We start from the raw sequence: 22,145 nt of genomic DNA on the forward strand, positions 1-22,145 counted from the left end.
TGTAGGCCTTAGAGAAGGTGCAGAAAAGATTTACGAGAATGATTCAGTTACATTGATAGACTGGAGAAGCTGGGGTTGTTCTCCTTGGAGTAGAGAAGATTGAGAGGAGATTTGATAGAGGTGATCAAAATCATAACGTGTCTGGACAGAGTAGATAGAGAGAAACTGTTCCCGTTGGCAGAAGGATCGAGAACCAGAGGACACAGATTTAAGATAATTGGCAAATGAATCAAAGGCGATGTAAGAAAAAACTTGTTTACACAGCAATTGGTTGGGGTTTGGAATTGATGGCCTGAAAGGGTGATGGAGGCAAACTCAATTTTATCTTTCAAAAGGCAGTTGAATAAGTGCCTGAAGGAAAATAAATTGCAGGGCTACAGGGAAGGGGCAGGGGTATGGGACTAGCTGAGAATTGGCACGGGCTCGATGGGCTGAATGGACTTCTTCCATGCTATAACCATTCTATGATTCCATGATATCTGATTAAGAAGGGAGGAACTTGGATAGCACCAGATATTCAGTGTTGTACTCTGAAGGAGACAACATGCGTTTGTAGATGTGACGGAGTCCATCAACATACTTTTCGAGCTTGTGGATTCACACTCAACAAAGAATCACCAGAATGTTAGACTGGAATAAGTAAGTAGGGGCGAGGACCAAACTAATACCGTATATAAAGGAAAAGTATTGTGTGACTACCACGGCCACTCATATGACGGTGGGTTCAACCCGATGCCCCATACTAGAACGCCATTTTACCTGACTCCAAAGGGAAACACTTGTATCAGTGCTAAAACGTTGGTACAGGTACATCATCATAACACCACTTTTCTACAGATGAGACTGCCTCTGGAGATGAAGCCATTCGAACCATTCTGCATATGGGACACTATATGGCTCACCTGTCTCTGGCTTTAAAGGCCATAATTGAGTGAACTAGGACATAAAGTGCAAATAATACAGACAAGTAGAGAGACAGAACAGGCAGTCACAAGACTTGGAAATCATGAATGGTGGGAAGTGGTCTCTAGTGTGGAACTACATCCTTGGGCTAGACTGTTCCAGCTGGAATTGGTGATAACGTAGATAATAGCTTTCGGGATTCTGGTCGTTGCGTTATGTTGTATAAGGAAGTCGATAAGAGACATAGAAAAAAAAGGAAAGGTAAGGCGACAGCAAGGGCACTAAGAGAAAGCCAGGATTATTAAATACAAAGAAGGATATAAAACATTTTGTTAAGAGTTAATGTAACCCATCAGGGGAAAATATTTTAAAAACAGCAGGACATGTTGGCATGTGGAACTCTGTTAATTCAGCTTCTGAAAGGTGTTCATATTTAGTTCATGCAATATAGGGAAAAAATGTGGTTGACATCATTAGAGAAAGAGAGAGAGATACAGATTTCACATGGCAACAGCCAGTGTTCAAGATTTAAGTAGGGCTTTGGGATGTTTATAGTTTGTCATACTGTAAACATCCCATCAAGTGCGATTGCAATCTTCCCAAGGGGTTGTTGAAGTACAAGCCGGTTAAAGGACAGTACATTAAATGTTTTTTTTAATTCTGTCATGGGATGTGGGTGTCACTGGCAAGGCCAGAATTTATTGCCCATCCCTAATTGACATGGAGAAGGTGATGGTGAGTAACCTTCTTGAACCACTGCAGTCTGTGTGTGAAGGTACTCCCACAGTGCTGTTACGGAGGGAGTTTCAAGATTTTGACTCAGCAATGATGAAGGAACGGTGATATACTTCCAAGTCAAGATGGTGTGTGACTCGGAGGGGAGCTTGCAGGTGATGGTGTTCCAATGCACCTGCTGCCCTTGTCCTTCTAGGTGGTAGAGATCTTGGGTTTGTGAGGTGTTGCCGAAGACGCCTTGTCGAGTTACTGCAATGCATCTTGTAGATGGTAAACACTGCAGCCATGGTGCATGGAGGGAGTGAATGTTTAGGGTGGTGGATGGGTTGCCAATCAAGTGGGCTGCTTTGTCCTGGATGGTGTCAAACTTCTTGAGTGTTGTTGGAGCTGTACTCATCCAGACAAGTGGTGAATTGCCATCACACTCCTGACTTGTGCCTTGTAGGTGGTGGAAAGGCTTTGGGGAGTCAGGAGGTGAGACACTTGCCACAGAATACCCAGCCTCTGACCTGCTCTTTTTGCCACAGTATTTATGTGGTTGGTCCAGTAAAGTTTCTGGTCAATGGTGACCCCCAGGATGCTGATGGTGGGGGATTCGGCTATGGTTATGCCGTTGAATGTCAAAGGATGGAGGTTAGATGCTCTCTTGTTGGAGATAGTCATTGCCTGACACTTAAGTGGCAAATAATATTTGCACCACATATCAGCCCTAGCCCAAATGTCACCCAGGCCTTGCTGCATGTGGGCATGAACTACTTCATTATCTGAGGAGTTGCGAATGGCACTGAAGACTGTGCACTCATCAGCGAACATCCCGACTTCTGACCTTATGATGGAGTGAAGGTCATGGATGAAGCAGCTGAGGATAGTTGGACCTAGGACACTGCCCTGTGGAACTCCTGCAGCGATGTCCTGGGGCTTTGATGATTGACCTCCAACAACCACAACCATCTTCCTTTATGCTAGGTATGACTTCAGCCAGTGAAGAGTTTCCCCCCTGATCCCATTGACTTTAATTTTACTAAGGCTCCTTGATGCCACACTCATTCAAATGCTGCCTTGATATCAAGGACAGTCACTCTCAGCTCACCTCTGGAACTCAGCTCTTTTTTTAGACCAAGGCTGTAATGAGGTCTGGAGCCGAGTGGTATTGGCGGAACCAGAACTGAGCATCGGTCAGCAGGTTATTGGTGAGTAAGTGTCCCTTGATAGCACTGTCGATGACACCTTCCATCACTTTGCTGATGATTGAGAGTAGACTGATGGGGTGGTAATTGGCCGGTTTGGATTTGTCCTGCTTTTTGTGGATAGGAGATAATTGGGCAGTTTTCCACATTGTCGGATAGATGCCAGTGTTGTAGCTGTACTGGAACAGCTTGGCTAGAGGCGCAGCTAGTTCTGGAGCACAAGTCTTCAGCACGACAGCCGGGATGTTGTTGGGGCCCATAGCCTTTGCTGTATCCAGTGTGTTCATCTATTTCTCGATATCACATGGTATGAATCGAATTGGCTGAAGACTGTCTTCTGTGACGGTGGGGACCTCAGCAGGAGACTGATATGGATCATCCATTCAGCACTTCTGGCTGAAGATGGTTGCAACTGCTTCAGTCTTGTCTTTTGCACTCGTGCTGGGCTCTGCCATCATTGAAGATGGGGATATTTGGAGGCACTTTTTCACACAAAGGGTTTTGAAGGTTTGGAACTCTCTCCCCTAGAAGGTTGTGGATGCTGGGACAGTTGGCGTTTTCAAGACTGAGACGGATGGATTTTTGCTAGGTAAGGATGTCAATGGATATAGAGTAGGATAGGAAACTGGAGTTGAGGATCAGATCAGCAATGATTTAATTGAGTCAAGGAGCAGGCCGGAGGGGCTTGATCACCTACCCCGGGTTCCTTCTGCTACTGTTCCATTCTTTAAGCCATTTTGATTGCTTTTTGCACCTATATATTAGCTTTTAATGAATTGTGTACATGGACACCATTAGCTTGGTCTGTCTATGTCCCTTTGCAACTTCCTTCACTCATCTAAACAACTTACTGTGCCTCCTAACTTAGTGTCATCTGGAAACTAGGATATACAGCTCGCTATTCCTTTATCCAAATCATTAATACATATTTGGAATCACTGAGACCCCTGAACAAATTCCCAGAGAACCCCGCTTGTCACATTCCGCTAATCAGAAAGCCTTCCTTTATCCCTAATATTTATCTCCTACATATCAACCAATTACTAACCCATATCACAATGTTACCTCCAATTTTGTGCGCTCTAACTTTTGCTAATAGGCTCTTGTGCAGAACCTTATCAAATCCTCTGGAAGTCCATATAAACAACATCCATAGACAATCCCCTCTCCACCATGTTAGTATCCTCCTCAAAGTATTCAATTAGATTAGTCAGACATGACCCACTCTTCACAAATTCATGCTGACTCTTTTTGATCAACTCATACTTGTTCAAATGCTCAATCACAATGGGTTGGATTTTGCAGGGGGTCAGCGAGTGCGATCGGTGGCAGGTCGGATGAGAAAGTGTTTTTATCCCCAACGGGTGGGGACCACACCGTCAAACCACCGCTGTGCGCTTTTCCCCGATGCCAAGTCTATCAGCGCTCAGCAGAACCGACACGCAGCGGCGGGTTCACAAGTGGGGAAACCAATTCAGGTAATTAGTGACTTGTTTAGAGACACTTAACAGTGAATTTGAGCTCAACTTCTGCATTGTACATCTCGCCCACGGGGTCCACACAGGTCGTGGACCATGTCTGTCAAGCTGAGCGGGAGTTCAGTGGCCATTGATTCAGCTGTTCAGTTGACAGATTCAAAGCTGTTGAGTTGACAGATAACCAGCGGATTGGAAAGCAGCTAATGTAATGCCTCAGTTTAAAAAAGGGGGTAGACAAAAGGCAGGTAGCTATAGGCCGGTTAGTTTAACATCTGTAGTGGGGAAAATGCTTGAAGCTATCATTAAGGAAGAAATAGCGGGACATCTAGATAGGAACAGTGCAATCAAGCAGACGCAACACGGATTCATGAAGGGGAAATCATGTTTAACTAATTTACTGGAATTCTTTGAGGATATAACGAGCATGGTGGATAGAGGTGTGCCGATGGATGTGGTGTATTTAGATTTCCAAAAGGCATTCGATAAGGTGCCACACAAAAGGTTACTGCAGAAGATAAAGGTACGCGGAGTCAGAGGAAATGTATTAGCATAGATAGAGAATTGGCTGGCTAACAGAAAGCAGAGAGTCGGGATAAATGGGTCCTTTTCGGGTTGGAAATCGGTGGTTAGTGGTGTGCCACAGGGATCGGTGCTGGGACCACAACTGTTTACAATACAGATGACCTGGAAGAGGGGACAGAGTGTAGTGCAGATGACACAAAGATTAGTGGGAAAGCGGGTTGAGTAGAGGACACAGAGAGGCTGCAAAGAGATTTAGATAGGTTAAGCGAATGGGCTAAGGTTTGGCAGATGGAATACAATGTTGGAAAATGTGAGGTCATCCACTTTGGAAAAAAACAGTAAAAGGGAATATGCAGTGCAGAGGGACCTGGGGGTCCTTGTGCATGAATCCCAAAAAGTTAGTTTGCAGGTACAGCAGGTAATCAGGAAGGCGAATGGAATGTTGGCCTTCATTGCGAGAGGGATGGAGTACAAAAGCAGGGAGGTCCTGCTGCAACTGTACAGGGTATTGGTGAGGCCGCACCTGGAGTACTGCGTGCAGTTTTGGTCACCTTACTTAAGGAAGGATATACTAGCCTTGGAGGGGGTACAGAGACGATTCACTAGGCTGATTCTGGAGATGAGGGGGCTACCTTATGATGATAGATTGAATAGACTGGGTCTTTACTCGTTGGAGTTCAGAAGGATGAGGGGTGATCTTATAGAAAAATTTAAAATAATGAAAGGGATAGACAAGATGGAGGCAGAGAGGTTGTTTCCACTGGTCAGGGAGACTAGAACTAGGGGGCACAGCCTCAAAATACGGGGGAGCCAATTTAAAACCGAGTTGAGAAAGAATTTCTTCTCCCAGAGGGATGGGAATCTGTGGAATTCTCTGCCCAAGGAAGCAGTTGAGGCTAGCTCATTGAATGTATTCAAATCACAGATAGATAGATTTTTAACCAATAAGGGAATTAAGGGTTACGGGGAGCGGGCGGGTAAGTGGAGCTGAGTCCACGGCCAGATCAGCCATGATCGTTTTGAATGGCGGAGCAGGCTCGAGGGGCTAGATGGCCTACTCCTGTTCCTAATTCTTATGTTCTTATGTTCTTAAATGTATAGTAAAAGCTCCCACCTTACAGAGATATCTCCCCTCAGCCACAAACGCTTCCGCAATATATTTCCACAACAGATTCACTATGCTGCAAGTCTTTACACAAGTCTCCATCCAGTCTGACCTTATTACCTCTCTCACCATTGACAGATTGCTTCTGTCATCTCTACTTCACCTGCCATCTATTCCATCAGCATTGGTGCCCTTTATACTGTCTCACCTTGGTCCGCAGAATCCCACCACGATCAGTCCCAACACCAGCAGCACCAGGCACACCAGTAGCATCACCAACAACAACACTAACCTCCGCAATCACCTGATGCTGCACAGGACACAGGGCATCAGCACCTGACCACATTGCTGCCCGGGAGGCAAAGGATGGCATCACCATGGCCAGATTTACTTCACTTGATGCTGTACACCCTGGCAGGCACATGATGCGCCAGGTTGGCACCACCCCACACCAATACCATATAGTATCTCTACAATGCCCAAGCCATTCCTTTCACACACACCTCCATTTTGGGGAGTACCGTTATGTCTCAACAGTCACTGCAGCTCATTAAGCCACGTCCAAAGGTGCACACAAATCTGTCCAAGAATGCAGTGTTGATAATAAAGCTTTCAATTTTTTACAGCACATTAACAGAAACTTAACATATTGAATATTGCTTAAAACACCCAAGTGCCTACTCTTGTGTGTTGTTACTTGGTATGATTGCACTAGGCTGATGGTGAGTGTGAGGGTTGGCTATTGAGATGGGGACGTGATAATATAGATCGAGAGGGATGGGTTGAGGTGCTAGGTAAGTTGGTGTGAGTAAATGTGTGTAGGAGTAGGGTAGGGAAGGCAAAATGATGGGGATGTGATGAGAGGCACAGCAGGATGAGGCTGAGTGTGGCTTTGTACTAACGTTTTGTGATATACTGAGATCATTGAAATGTTTGTGGCACTGCACCAAGGTCCTCCTGACCACATCCCTGCTTGTGCCCTCCTCTGCAATGTGCAACCAGTATAGTATATGGAGGGAGTCATGGGCGAGCCTCGGTGCAGCCCTGCCGCTTTGTGCAATGCTTGTCAGTGTTTGCAACACCTCAGTGCTGTAGAACACTGACAGCACAACTGTCAAAATAAATTTGGCCATGGTCCCTTTAAGAAAACAGGCTGATGCATGTCATCAAATGACATCACCAGACCCGCTTCCTCTAATTGGCCGGGAAATGCACTAAGCCCAATCTCAGGAAATTCATTTTAGAGACTGGGATGGAGACAGTAGCGGAACCAGGATCTGCCACTGATGTTGCCCCGCCACGGACCCACTGACATTCGTAAAGTCACGGCATAGTCCCCGATGATAGGTTCCAGTAACTTCCCCATAAGCGTCCTTTAAACAGAGAGGTCTGTGTAGTTTATTGCTTTTTCCCTCCCTCTCGTAAATGCTATTTGTAATTTTCAAATTCAAAGGCAAAATTCATGAATCTAGAGAGCTTTGGAAAATTATGATTAATGCATCTGGAATTTCCCACCTGTTGCTTTTAATACCCTTGGTGGAAGAATACACTCAGGTACAGTAGCATTGTAGTATAGGGTATGGTAGTGTCGTGGTTATGTTACTGGACTATTGATTCAGAGACATAGCGAGCATAGGAAAGAGTAAAGTAAGGGAACGGTAGCATAGTGGTAACGTCAGTGGACTAGTAATCCAGAAGCCTGGCCTCTGGATAATGATCCAGAGACATGAGTTCAAATCCCACCACAGCAGCTGGGGAATTTAAATTCAGTTAATAAAATCAATTTGGAATAAAAAGCTAGTGTCAGTAATGGTGACCGTGAAACAATCAGATTGTCATAAAAACCCATCGGGTTCATTAATGTTCTTTAGGGAAGAAAATCTGCTATCCTTACCCATACTGGCGTACAAGTGACTCTAGACCCACAGCAATGTGGTTGGCTCTTAACTGCCCTCTGAAATGACCGAGCAGCCATTCAGTTGTACTAATCTGCAGCGGTTCAAGAAGACCATGATCTTATTGAATAGTGGAGCAGGCTCGAGGGGCTAAATGGCCTACTCCTATTTCTTATGTTCTTAAGACGGCTCACCACCACCTTCTCAAGGGCAATTAGGGATGGGCAATAAATGCTGGACTTGCCAGCGACGTCCATATCCCATGAATGGTCTGGAGATTAAGAGGCATTTTCTCCATTTCCTTTTTTTGAACTTATATTAAATCCAATAAATTCCTTGCCATAATTTATTTTTAGGACCCCTTGTACCTCTAGTATTTTGGCCTCTTGATCCACTGTGAAAACAGATACAAAGTTTGTATTTAACAAGTCTGCCATTTCATTATTGCAGGGAGGTAATGTTAAATTTATATAGAACTGTATTTGTACCACACTTGGAGTACTGTGCGCAGTTCTGGTTTCTGTATTACAAAGATATATTAAAGCACTGGAGAAAGTGCAGAAAAGCTTTATGAGGATGTTACCAGAATTAAAAAGAATGTAACTATCAGAAAGGATGGAGCGGGGTAGAGCACTTTTTCCTCAAAAGAAAAAAAATCAAGAGGATTGCAGATAGAGGTCTTTAAATTATTAAGGGGTTCAATAGGGTGGATGTGGAGAAACTGTTTCCACTTCTGAGTAAGTACAGAACAAGTGGACATAAATATAAGATAGCCATTCATAGATCAAACAAAGAATTTAGGAGGAATTTGTTCAAAAAGAGTGATGAGAATGAGAAACTTGCTGCCACATGGCAGATAGAATTAACACATGTAAGGACAGGATTTAAAAAAACATTAATTCACGTGATGTGGATGTCGCTGGCAAGACCAGCATTTATTGCCCATCCTTAATTGCCCTTGAGAAGGTGATGGTGAGCTGTCTTCTTGAACCGCTGCAGTCCATGTGGTGAAGGTACTCCCACAGTGCTGTTAGGGAGGGGGTTTCAGGATTTTGACCCAGCGACGATGAAGGTGAAGGTGCTCCCAGGCATCTGCTGCACGTCCTTCTAGGTGGTAGAGGTCATGGATTTGGGATGTGCTGTTGAAGAAACTTTCGCGAGTTGCTGCAATGCAATTTGTAGATGTTACACATTGCAGCCACGGTGCGCCGGTGGTGGAGGGAGTGAATGTTGAAAATGGTGGATGGGGTGCCAATCAAGTGGTCTTGGATGGTGTCGCGTTTCTTGAGTGTTGTTGGAGCTGCACTCATCCAGGCAAGAGGATAGTATTTCATCACACTCCTAACTTGTGCCCTGTAGATGGTGGAAAGGCTTAGGGGAGTCAGGATGTGAGACACTCGCCGCAGAATACCCAGCCTCTGATCTGCTCTTGTAGCCACAGTATTTATGCGGCTGGTCCAGTTAAGTTTCTGATCAATGGTGACCCCCAGGATGTTAATCGTGGCATATTCGGTGATAGTAATGCCATTGAATGTCAAGGGGCGGTGGTTAGACTCTCTTGTTGGAGATAGTTATTGCCTGGCACTTGCGTGGCATGAATGTTACTTGCCACTTATCAGCCCAAACCTGAATGTTGTCCAGGTCTTTCTGCATGCGGGCTTAAGAACATAAGAAATTGGAGCAGGATTAGGCCATAGGCCATAGGCCATCTTTCAATAAGAGCATGGCTGATCATCGACCTCAACTCCACTTTCCCGCCCAATCTCTATAGCTCTTGATTCCCCATGACTCCAAAAATCTATCTAGCTCAACCTTGAATATATTCAGAGACTCAGCATTCACTGCTCTCTGGGGCAGAAAAATCCAAAGAATCACAACTCTGAGTGAAGAAGTTCCTCCTCATCTCTGTCTTAAATAGCCTACCCCTTATCCTGAGACTGTACCCCCTAGTTCTAGACATGCCAGCCAGGGGAAACAACCTCTCAACATCCATCCTGTCAATCCACTTCAGAATCTTGTATGTTTCAATAAAATCGCCTCTCATTCTTCTAAACTCCAGAGAGTATAGGCCCATTCTACACAATCTTTCATCATAAGACAGCCCTCTCATCCCAGGAATCAATTAGTGAACCCCCGTTGCACTGCCTCCAAAGCAAGTATATCCTTCCTTAGCTAAAGAGACCAGAACTGTGCACAGTACACCAGGTGTGGTCTCACCAAGGTCCTTTACAATTGTACCTAGACCTACTTACTCTTATACTCCAATCCCCTTGCATTAAAGAACAAATGCCATTTGCCTTCCTTATTGCTTGCTGTACCTGCATGCTAGCTTTCTGTGTTTCTTGCATAAGGACACCCAAATCTCTCTGAACGGCAACATTTAAAAGTTTCTCACCATTTAAAAAATATTCTGTTTTTCTATTCTTACTACCAAAGTGAATAACCTCACATTTCCCTACATTAAGCTCTATCTGCCACCTTATTGCCCACTCACTCACTTAGTGTATCTATATCCCTTTGCAGATGCTTTGTGAACTCCTCAGAGCTTACTGTCCCACTTAGCTTTGTATCATCAGCAAACTTGGTTGTATACATTACACTCAGTCCCTTCATCTAGGACATTAATATAGATTGTAAACCACTGAGACCCAGCACTGATCCTTGCGACACCCCACTAGTTACAGCCTGCCAACCTGAAAAAGACCCGTTTATCCCTACTCTCTGTTTTCTGTTCGTTAACCAATCCTCTATCCATGCCATTGCATTATCTCCAACTCCTTGAGCCCTTATCTTGTGTAATAACCTTTTCTGTGGCATTTTATTGAATGCTTTTTGGAAATCCAAATATACTTCATCCACTGGTTCCCTTTGTTTACCTTGCCAGTTACATCCTCAAAAAACTCTAATAGATTTTTTAAACACGACTTCTCTTTCAAAAACTATGTTGACTCTGCCTAATCATGTTATGATTTTCTAAGTGCCCTGATACCACTTCCTTAACAATGTATTCCAGCATTTTCCCAATGACTGATGTCAGGCTAACTGGCCTGTAGTTCCCTGTTTTCTCTCTCCCTCCTTTGTTGAATAGCAGTGTTACATTTGCTGCCTTTCAATCCGCTGGGACCATTATAGAATCTAGGGAATTTTGAAAGATCAAAACCAATGCATCCACTATCTCTGCAGCCACCTCTTTTAGAACCCTAGGATGCAGGCTGTCAGGTCCAGGGGATTTGTCAGCTTTTATTCTCATTTGTTTCTCTAGTATTTTTCTCTACTTAAATGAATTACGTTATGTTATTCACCCTCATTTTCGGTATGTTTTTTGTGTCTTCTGCTGTGAAGACAGATACAAAATATAGTTTTAATGTTTCTGCCATTTCCTTATTCCCCATAATAAGTTCTCCTGCCTCAGCCTCTAAGGGACCAATGTTTACTTTTGCTACTCTCTTCCTTTTTACATACTTGTGGAAGCTCTTACAATCTGTTTCGATATTTCTTGCTAATTTTCTCTCATAGACTATTTTTTCTCTTTTGATCAATTTTTTGGTCACCCTTTGCTGGTTTCTGAAACTCCCAATCCACTATTCCTCTATTCCTCGTAACATTATAAGCTTCTTCTTTCAATCAAATGCTATCCTTAACTTCTTTAGTTAGCCACGGATGGATACTTTTCCTGTGTAGTTTTTGTTTGTCAATGGAATGTATTTTTTCTGAGAATTATGAAATATTTCTTTAAATGCTAGCCAACTGCTTATCTACTGCCATACCTTTTAATCTATTTTTCCAATCTACCTTAGCCAACTTACCCTTCATACCTATGTAATTGGCTTCATTTAAGTTTAAGACTCTAGTTTCGGACTTAGGCAAGTCACTCTCAAACGTAATGTGAAATTCTATAGTATTATGATCACACCCAGAAGATCCTTTACTATGAGATTGAGAATTAACCCTGTCTCATTACACAATACAAGATCTAAAATAGCCTGTCCCTGGGTTGGTTCCATAAGAACATACATAAGAATATAAGAAATAGGAGTCGGAGTATGCCATTCAATAAGATCATGGCTGATCTGATCCTAGCCTCAATTCCACTTCCCCGCCCGCTCCCCATAACCCTTGACTCCCTTATCATTCAAAAATCTGACTATCTCCACTTTAATATATATATTCAATGACCCAGCCTCCACTGCTCTCTGGAATAGAGAATTCCAAAGATTCACGACCCTCGAAGAGAATAAATTTCTCCTCATTTCCATTTTAAATGGGCAACCTCTTATTCTGAAACTATGCCCCCTGGTTCTAGATTGCCCCACGAGGGGAAACATCCTCTCTGCATCTACCCTGTCAAGCCCCCTCAGAATCCTATATGTTTCAATAAGATCACCTCTCAGTCTTCTAAACTCCAATGAGTATAGGCCCAACCTGCTCAACCATTTTTCATATGACAACCCCTTCATCTCAGGAATCAATATTGTGAATCTTCTCTGAACTGCCTCTATTGAAAGTATATCCTTCCTTAAATAAGGAGACCAAAACCGTATGCAGTACTCTAGGTGTGGTTTCACCAATACCCTGTATAGTTGTAGAAGGACTTCCGTGCTTTTATACTTCATCCCCCTTGCAATAAAGGCCAACATTCCATTTGCTTTCCTAATTATTTGCTGTACCTGCATGCTAACTTTTTGTGTTTCATGTACAAGGACCCCTAGATCCCTCTGTAACGCAGCATTTTGTAATCTCTCTCTATTTAAATAATAATTTGCTTTTTTATTTTTCCTAACAAAGTGAATAACCTCACATTTTCCCACATTATACTCGATCTGCCAAATTTTGCCCACTCACTTACCCTATCTATATCCCTTTGTCGATTATTTGCATCCTTCTCACAACTTGCTTTCCCACCTATCTTTGTATCATCAGCAAATTTGGCTACATTACACTCAGTTCCTTCATTCAAGTTATTAATATAATTTGTAAATAGTTGATACCCCAGCACTGATCCCTGTGGCACCCCACTAGTTACCCATTTATCCTGACTTTCTGTTAGTTAGCCAATCCTCTATCCACACCAATATATTACCCCCAACCCATGAGCTCTTATCTTGTGCGGTAACCTTTCATGTGGCACCTTATCAAATGGGAGTAGAAATCCAAATATACTACATCTACTGGTTCCCTTTTATCCACCCTGCTCATTACATCCTCAAGGAACTCCAGCAAATTTGTCAAACATGATTTCCCTTTCATAAAACCATGCTGACTCTGTTTGACTGCATTATGATTTTCTGCTGCTATTTCCTTCGTAATGGACTCCAGCATTTTCCCAATGACAGATGTTAGGCTAACTGGTCTATAGTTTCCTGCTTTCTGTTTCCCTCCTTTCTTAAATAGGGACGTTACATTTGTGGTTTTCCAGTCCGTTTGTTACATTACAACCAATGCATCAATTATCTCTGCAGCCACCTCTTTTAAGATCCTAGGATGTAGGCCATCAGGTCCAGGCGACTTGTCCACCTTTAGTTCCATTAGTTTGCCTAGTACTTTTTATCTAGAGATAGTGATTGTTTTAAGCTTCTCCCCCAATAGCTCCTTAATTATCAATTATTGGGATGCTTTTAGTGTTTTCTACCGTGAAGACCGATACAAAATATTTGTAAAAGGTCTCCGCTATTTCCCTGTTTCCTATTATTAATTCCCCAGTCTCATCCTCTAAGGGACCAACATTTTCTTTAACTACTCGCTTCCTTTTTATATACCTTTAGAAGCTCTTGTTGTCTGTTTTTATATTTCTTGCTAGAGTACTCTCATAAGCTATCTTTTCTCTCTCTATCATTTTTTTAGTCGTCCTTTGCTGGTTTCTGAACATTTCCCAATCCTCTGGACTTCCACTGTCCTTCACAACATTGTATGCCTTTGTTTTCAATTTGATACCACCCTTTACTTCCTTAGTTAGCCATGGATGGTTCATCCTTCTCTGAGAGTCTTTTTTTCTCACTGGAATATATCTTTGCTGAGAGTTATTAAATATCCCCTTAAATGTTTGGCACTGCTTTTCTACAGTCTCACCCTTTAATATATTTTCCCAGTCCACTTTAACCAACTCTGCCTTCATACCTTTGTAATTACCTTTATTTAAGTTCAGGACACTAGTCTGAGACCTAGCTTTCTCACCCTCAAACTGAATTTGAAATTCTACCATGCTATGATCACTCTTCCCAAGAGGATCCTTCACTATGAGATCATTAATTAATCCAGACTTCTTACACATTACCAAATCAAAAATAGTCAGCTCCCTGGTTGGTTCCACAACGTATTGTTCCAAGAAACCATCCCCCATACACTCTATAAACTCATCCTCAAGACCACCATTGCCAATTTGATGTGTCCAATCAATATAAAGATTAAAATCGCCCATGATTATTGCCATACCTTTCTTACAAGCCTCCATTATTTCTTGATTTATACTCCATCCTACAGTGTGGCTACTGTTTGGGGGTCTGTAGACCACTCCCACTAGTGACTTGTTTCCCTTATTATTTCTTATCTCCACCTTATCATCCATGATGTATTGTTCTAGGAAACTGTCCCGAATGCATCCCATGAACTCATCCTTCAGATTACCTTTGCCAATTTGATTTTGTCCACTCTGTATGAAGATTAAAGTCCCCTACGATTACTGAATCACCTTTGTTACAAGCTCCTACTATTTCTTGATTAATATTCTGTCCAAATGTATAGCTACTTTTAGGAGGCCTAAATACTACTCCCACCAGTGTTTTCTGCCCTTTATTATTCCTTATCTGTACCCACACTGATTGTACTTCCTGATCTTCCAAGCCAAGATCCTTTCTCTCTGCTGTCCTTATGTCATCCTTTATTATCAGGTCTACCCTCCTCCCCCTTTACCATTCTGCCTTTGTTTCGAAATGTCAAGTACCTGAGAACATTTAGTTCCCAACCTTGGTCACCTTGCAACCACATGTCTCTAATGGCTGTTAGATTAAATCCATTTACCTTTATTTGTGTCACTAGTTCATCTATCTTGTTACAAATGCTTCGTGCATTCTTTAAGATCCTTTAATTTCATTTTTTTACTATTATTCCTTGCTTTGACCTTATTTTCTACTGCACTGCTACCATTAAACTCTCTGGGCTAGATTTTCCACTTTTTTTGCATGGTTAACAACCATTTTACCGCTGAAATGACATATAACGCCCAGATATCGGCCATTTAGCCACAAAATGGAAACTGACGAGCATTTTTCAAAAACTTATCGCCGAGTGTTACTTTCCCCATGTGCTTAACGCCGGGAAAAAATAATAATGCCCGCACACTTTTTTGGGACGGAATCAACAGAATGGGCGAAATCAATGCCCATAATATTGCCCAGCATTAATTTCCGCACTGATTTAATGCTGAGATTCAATAATACCGCCCGCCCACTTTTTTTTGTCATACAGAGCATATTTACCGAAACTAGTGGCCATTAGATCGCCCAGTGTCACTTTCACCACCTTGCACACATATCGCCCACAATATCGCTTGTCCAAAAATCTGCCCAGAAAAAGTGGAACTAACTGGAACTAATCACAGTGTTATGGACGCCATGTTCTACATCACATGTCGCATCCATTAAAAGGCTGCTGTGTTTAAACCTCGGGGGAGTTCAGATGTACGCTGGAGGTCGTTGGAGTTGATATGAACATCTGCACAAACATCTTGACTATACTGTGACCAATTGGAATTGAATAGGTGTCTTCGTTGGGACATTCATTGTTTGTGACCAATCAGTGGAAAACAGAGAGCTTTTGCACCCTCTCTTGATGACCAATTACATGCAGCAGACTCAAGATCGCTGAAGATACGCTCCACAGCATTGTGTGCCCAATGTAAGACATGCCAGACTGATGAGAAGGACCAAACGTTACACCCCCCACAAGTACAGGGAGAAGCAGTCTTACCTCGACTTGCCCGCCACCACCTGCCTTCGGAGACTGTGCTTCCACAAAGAGGTTATCACTGAGGTATTCCAGCTCATAAGGGGAGATCTGCAGCCTGCCAGCACCATCACTGCAGCTCTGTCTGTTGAGGTCAAAGTCAGCGTGGCACTGTTGTTCTACCCCGTTGGGTTCTTTTCAGGCCACAGCTGGCGACATTTGCGGACTGTCTCATAATGCCACACATTGCTGCATTAGACAGGTTACTGAAGCCCTATATGCATGCATTTGTTTAATTATTTTATGTTTTAAGTTATTCATTTAATAAGTACTTGCAAGTTACAGATACACAGCTCTTAATTCCAGCCCCTTCCCTTACTTAGAAGACAAAGAAAAGTTATAATACTTACCAACAATTACCTACCTGCTCTCCTGTGACATCACTCTTTGATTTTTTTTTTAGTTGTTGTATTTGAATCAGAACCACCATGCTCTATGGCACACCGCTCTCGCTCTGTTCCTGCTTCTTCCGGACAGTTACATTATCTGGGGAGTTGCGCATGGACTTGAATGTGCAATGATCTGCGAAGATCCCCACTTCTGACCTTATGATGGAGGGAAGGTCATTGATAAAGAAGCTGAAGATGGTTGGGCCTGGGTCACCGCCCGAGGCACCCCTGCAGTGATGTACTGGGGCTGAGATGATTCACCAACAATAACTACAACCATCTTCCTGGTTCATTCATTTTAATTGCTCTGGAATTGGAATGGATGGATTCATTCATGAGCAAGAATTAAAGGGATACCAGTTGGACTAAATGGCCTATTTTTGTGTTGTCGATTCCATGTATGTAATCCTAGATATGCCCACATCTAAAGGGCAACAGAAAACCACTAAAATAAAAATCAGTTTCTTTGTGTCAATAAATACATTGCAATAATTTTGATCTTACTGTGCTAACATTAAATGATGCATACATATGGAGAGACAAGATAATTACCTGAATTTTTAAATTAGTTAACCTTTTACAGGAGACTGTAAAGTTGCAGGTATAAGAAAGTAAATTGCATCTCATTATGAGCCCATGGCATCCTTTCCATTCTGATCTTTACCGATGCTATCTCCCGCCATCCATCCTGTTGTATCCAATTCCATCACATCCTATTTTATCCTATCATATCTCATCTCATCACATAAGAACATAAGAAACATAAAAAATAGGAGCAGGAGTCGGACATTTGGCCCCTCGACCCTGCTCCGCCATTCAATAAGATCATGGCTGATCTGATCATGGACTCAGCTCCACGACCCTGCCTGTTCCCCATAACTCTTTACTCCCTTATCGCTCAAAAATCTGTATCTCCACCTTAAGTATATTCAATGATCCAGCCTTCACAGATCTCTGGAGCAGAGAATTCCATAGATTTACAACCCTCTGAGAGAAGAAATTTCTCCTCATCTCACTTTTAAATGGGCAGCCCCTTATTCTAAGACTATGTCCCCTAGTTTTAGTTTCCCCTATGAGTGGAAATATCCTCTCTGCATCCACCTTGTCGAACCCCCTCGTTATCTTACATGTTTCAATAAGATCACCAGTCATTCTTCTGAATTTCAATGTGTATTGGCCCAACCTACTCAACCTATCCCCATAAATCAACCCCCTCATCTCCGGAATCAACCTAGTGAACTTTCTCTGAACAGTCTCCAATGCAAGTATATCCTTCTTTAAATACAGAGACCAAAACTGTACTCAGTACTCCAGGTGTGGCCTCACCAATGCCCTGTACAGTTGTAGCAGGACTTCTCTGCTTTTATATTCTATTCCCCTTGCAATAAAGGCCAACATTCCATTAGCCTTCCTGATTACTTGCTATACCTGCATACTAACTTTTTGTGCTTCATGTACAAGGACCCCCAGGTCTCTGTACTGCAGCACTTTGCAATTTTTTTCCATTCAAATTATAATTTGCTTTCCTATTATTTCTGCCAAAATGGATAACCTCACATTTTCCCACATTATACTCCATCTGCCAAATTTTTGCCCATTCAGTTAGCCTGTCTATATTCCTTTGAAGATTTTTGTGTCCTCACAATTTGCTTTCCCACTCACCTTTGTATCATCAGCAAACTTGGCTACATTACACTCAGTCCCTTCATCCAAGTCATTAATATAGATTGTAAATAGTTGAGGACCCAGCATTGATCCCTGCGGCATCCCACTAGTCACTGTTTGCCATCCGGAAAATTACCCATTTACCCTGACTCTCTGTTTTCTATTAGTTAACCAATCCTCTATCAATGCTAATATATTACCCCCAACCTCGTGAGTTTTTATCTTGTGCAGTAACCTCTCATCCCATCCTATCCTATCCCTTTCCAACACCTAGATGCCAAAAGTCATACATTAAGCATTAATCCTTACCCAAGGATTCAATTAAAACTTTTTTCTGATTCCCTGGACCAAAATGCAACAACTGAAATCTTTCCTATAAGTGAATAACATTCCAACATCAACATTCATCCCTTTAACTGGATATCTAAAGCAGCTAGAAGATAAATAAACATACAAATGAAACAGTTTTACTGAAAATTACAGCTGAAATTCTGTGGATATGCTGTTGTGTTTACCTCAGCATCAGCCAGTTTTGAGAAGTCGGACTGGCTTCCAATGTAGAATTCAATTCCTTTATAGGCTCCCTCCAGGGTAACACCTCGGATCAGAAGTATGGTCAGAACCACATAAGGGAATGTTGCAGTGAAATACACCACCTGACCATGGAGAGTAGATTGTTAGATTTTCCTGTATTGCTGGTGCAACATTTACAGTCTTGAATCAAATTGAATGTCAAATGAATAGGATTGTAACCAAAGGAAGTAAATGAAGCAGAAAACAATTTGAGGAGCAATAACTACATGAAGGGTATATTTGACACTATTACAACTGAATTTAAATGAAGGGGGAAGTCCAGAACCAGGGGTCACAGTCTAAGGATAATGGGTAAGCCATTTAGGACCGAGATGAGGAGAAAGTTGTTGAGGCCAATTCACTAAATATATTCAAAAGGGAGTTAGATGAAGTCCTTACTAGGGGGATCAAGGGGTATGGCGAGAAAGCAGGAAGGGGGTACTGAAGTTGCATGTTCAGCCATGAACTCATTGAATGGCGGTGAAGGCTAGAAGGACCGAATGGCCTACTCCTGCACCTATTTTCTATGTTTCTATGACACAATATTATTCTAAGTTATTTGTATACCATATTCAGGGGAGTAACACATTTAACCAGGAGAATCGATCAGTGTGTGATGATTATATTTAATTCCTCACATTTAGACCAAGGGTTTTTCTGTCATTCTTATTGTCCAGACAAATCTCATTTGACTCAAATAAAACTTTGGGCTAGAACTGCCACTTTTTTTGCATGCACCCACTTAACGCCCATTTTACTGCTGAAATTACATATAATACCCAGATATCGCCCATTTAGCCACAAAATGGAAACTGACGGGCATTTTTAGGAAACTTATTGCCAAGCGTTACTTTCCCCATGTGCTTAACACCGGGAAAAAATATTACCGCTCGCCCAGTTTTTTTGGGCGGAATCATCAGAATGGGCGAAATCAATGCCCATAATATCACCCACCGTTCATTTCCACACAGATTTAACGCCGAGATTCAGTCATACCACCCGCCCACTTTTTTTTGTCGTAAAGAGCATATTTACCGAAACAAGTGGCCAGTCGCTTGAACCACCTCGCACATCTATTGCTCACAATATCGCTCGCCCAAAAAAACGCCCAGAAAAAGTGGAACTAACAAGAACTAATGACAGCCATGGACGCCATGTTCTAGATCACATGTCGCATCCTTTAAAAAGCTGCTGTGCTTCAACCTCGGCGGAGTTTGGATGTACTCTGCAGTTCGTTGGAGTTGATGTCAACATCTCTACAAATATCTTGACCATACTGTGACCGATTGGAATTGAATAGGTGTCTTTGTCTGGACAATCGGTGGAAAACAGAGAGCTACTGCAATGGGGCCTATCCTTTCTTACCCTCTCTTGGTGACCAATTACATGCAGCAGACTCGAGATTGCCAAAGGTATGCTCCACTGCATTATGTGCCCAGTGTAAGACATGACAGACTGATGAGGAGGACCAGACGCTACACCCACCGCAAGTACAAGGAGAAGCATTCTTACCTCAACTTGCCCGACACCACCTGCCTTCAGAGATTGCGCTTCCACAAAGAAGTTATCACTGAGGTATGTCAGCTGATAAGGGCAGATCTGCAGCCTGCCAGCACCATCAGTACTGCACTGTCCGTCGAGGTCAAAGTCACCGCGGCACTGTCATTCTACGCCTCAGGTTCTTTTCAGGCCTCAGCTGGAGACATTTGCAGACTTTCTCAGCATGCCACACATCGTTGCATTAGACAGATCACTGAAGCTCTGTACGCACGCAAGAAGGATTGATCAGCTTTCCTATGACCAGGGAGGCACAGAGTGAGAGGGCTCTAGGATTCTCCAGAATTGCAAACTTCCCCAAGGTGCAGGGAGCAATAGACTGTACGCACACAGTGATGTGGGCACCTTTTCAGGATGCAGAGGTTTTCAGGAACCACAAGGGATTCCACTCCCTGAATGTCCAACTGGTTGCCGACCACCAGCAAATTATACTGGCAGTGAATGCTCAATTTCTGGGCAGCATTCATGATGCGCACATCCTGTGAGAGAGCACTGTATCTGACTTGTTTAACAATCAGCCACAAGATCAATGCTGGATGCTTGGTGATAAAGGATATGGACTTGTCACCTGGCCGATGACTCCCCTGCGTGACACCCACACCGAAGCCGAGAGGCGATACGAGAGGTACAGAGCAACTCACAATATCGTGGCGAAAACCATTGGAACGCTGAAGCAGCGCTTTAGATGCCTGGACCACTCAGGAGGTGAGCTCCAATACCACCCTGAGCAGGTAGCTCAATTCGTGCTGGTGTGCTCCATGCTGCACAACTTGGCTATCAGGAGGGGACCCTTCCCCCCCAACCCCCCCCCTCCCCCGCCCCATTTCTCCTCTTCTCCCCCCCACCTCTACCCCTTCCCCTTTCTCTCCTGACTCCTCCAAGCTGCCTAGCTGAGGAGCTCCTCAGGCGATGCTTCATTGGCAGAGGGGGGGGGGTGGAGCGACAGCCGAAACGCTGTTTGGACAGATACCGGAGAGGACGGTCCCGAGGTGGGAACGTGCTCTGAGCCAGAAGCAAGATGTTGCTGCTGGCTCTTGTGTGGTTGGTAATGGGGGTGCGGCACCTTGGGGTGCAGTGCCGCGCTCCGGGACCACTGGGAGCCCTCTGCCACCTGTGTTTCTGGCTACCAGCTCCAGGGCCTCCTCCATCCCTTCCATGTTATATCATATTTGTTGGACATAAACTCGATGCCAACTATGTTCTTGGTGCTTAATAGGCTTTTTGCTGCTGGTGAATCTCCCTTGTGCCTCCCGTAACAGCCAGACAAGCACACACCACAGCCACACATGCTTTCAGTGCCTCTGAGCTCCCTCTCTCTCTATCTCCTCTTCTGTGCATGTCATGATAACTCTTGATCTCCTGAATCATGGGAATCTAGCGTTGCCATGCCATTGCTAAGGACGGGGACACTTTATGGCAGAATGTCAAAAAAATTAAACACTAACGCCCATTTCAGATCGCTCGCGATAACGCCCATTTTCAAAAATGGAGACTAGGTGCTTTGAGAATGGGTGAGAAGCTGGCGATCTGAAAACCCTTTTTTACCGCCCACGCCAGAAATATCGCCCATTAAAACAGAAAAGTGGAGGTTCTAGCCCCATGACCCTAATCTGCTCAATAACTTAACCAGCCCTGCCCAGCCTTCCAGAGCACCCTAAGTCCTATAACAGCGACGGAAACCCTAAGGATGAGGGGCACATTTCAGGCGTTTGGGGAATTCCTGCTGTTCTTTCACTCAGGAGAAAGATCTTCAGATCTTACTCAAGCCTGCACTGCACATAAATTATGCATCCCACACTCCCTAAAGAGTCACTGTTAATATCACCTGTGAGGTAAACCAGGCTACTTCACAAATGATTTATAAATTCCAGTTTTCGTGTTTCAGAAATCTGTGATTTGTCACCAGAGTTTTAACCCTATTCATCACCAATCGTTTTACCTTTCCTGCTGATTTGATTCCTTTAGATAGCGCTGCCCCAACTATCAGCCAGGCCAGAAGCAGACAGAGGGCTGTATACCAGACTATTTCCCCAGTCTCATCGAATGATCTTGTACGGCGCAAAGCCACTTTACTAAATAAAATAACAACAGAAAACAGTTTAGATATGGCTACTGTTCATTGCACAGAGTCACATTCT

General features: G+C 43.3%; 1 protein-coding gene across 1 annotated transcript in view; it reads right to left on the reverse strand.

The window, feature by feature from the left end:
• The window catches only part of LOC139265194 (sodium- and chloride-dependent neutral and basic amino acid transporter B(0+)-like), a 116,071-nt gene that overhangs the window by 39,979 nt on the left and 53,947 nt on the right, over positions 1-22,145 (reverse strand). The window contains exons 6-7 of the mRNA XM_070882119.1: positions 21,947-22,079; positions 18,393-18,533 (exon numbers count right to left, since the gene is read on the reverse strand). Of these exons, the coding sequence (XP_070738220.1) occupies positions 18,393-18,533; positions 21,947-22,079 (274 nt within the window). The remainder of the gene's footprint in view (positions 1-18,392; positions 18,534-21,946; positions 22,080-22,145) is intronic.

Source organism: Pristiophorus japonicus, chromosome 6 (assembly GCF_044704955.1).
Source record: "Pristiophorus japonicus isolate sPriJap1 chromosome 6, sPriJap1.hap1, whole genome shotgun sequence".
NCBI classification, from domain to species: Eukaryota; Metazoa; Chordata; class Chondrichthyes; family Pristiophoridae; genus Pristiophorus; species Pristiophorus japonicus.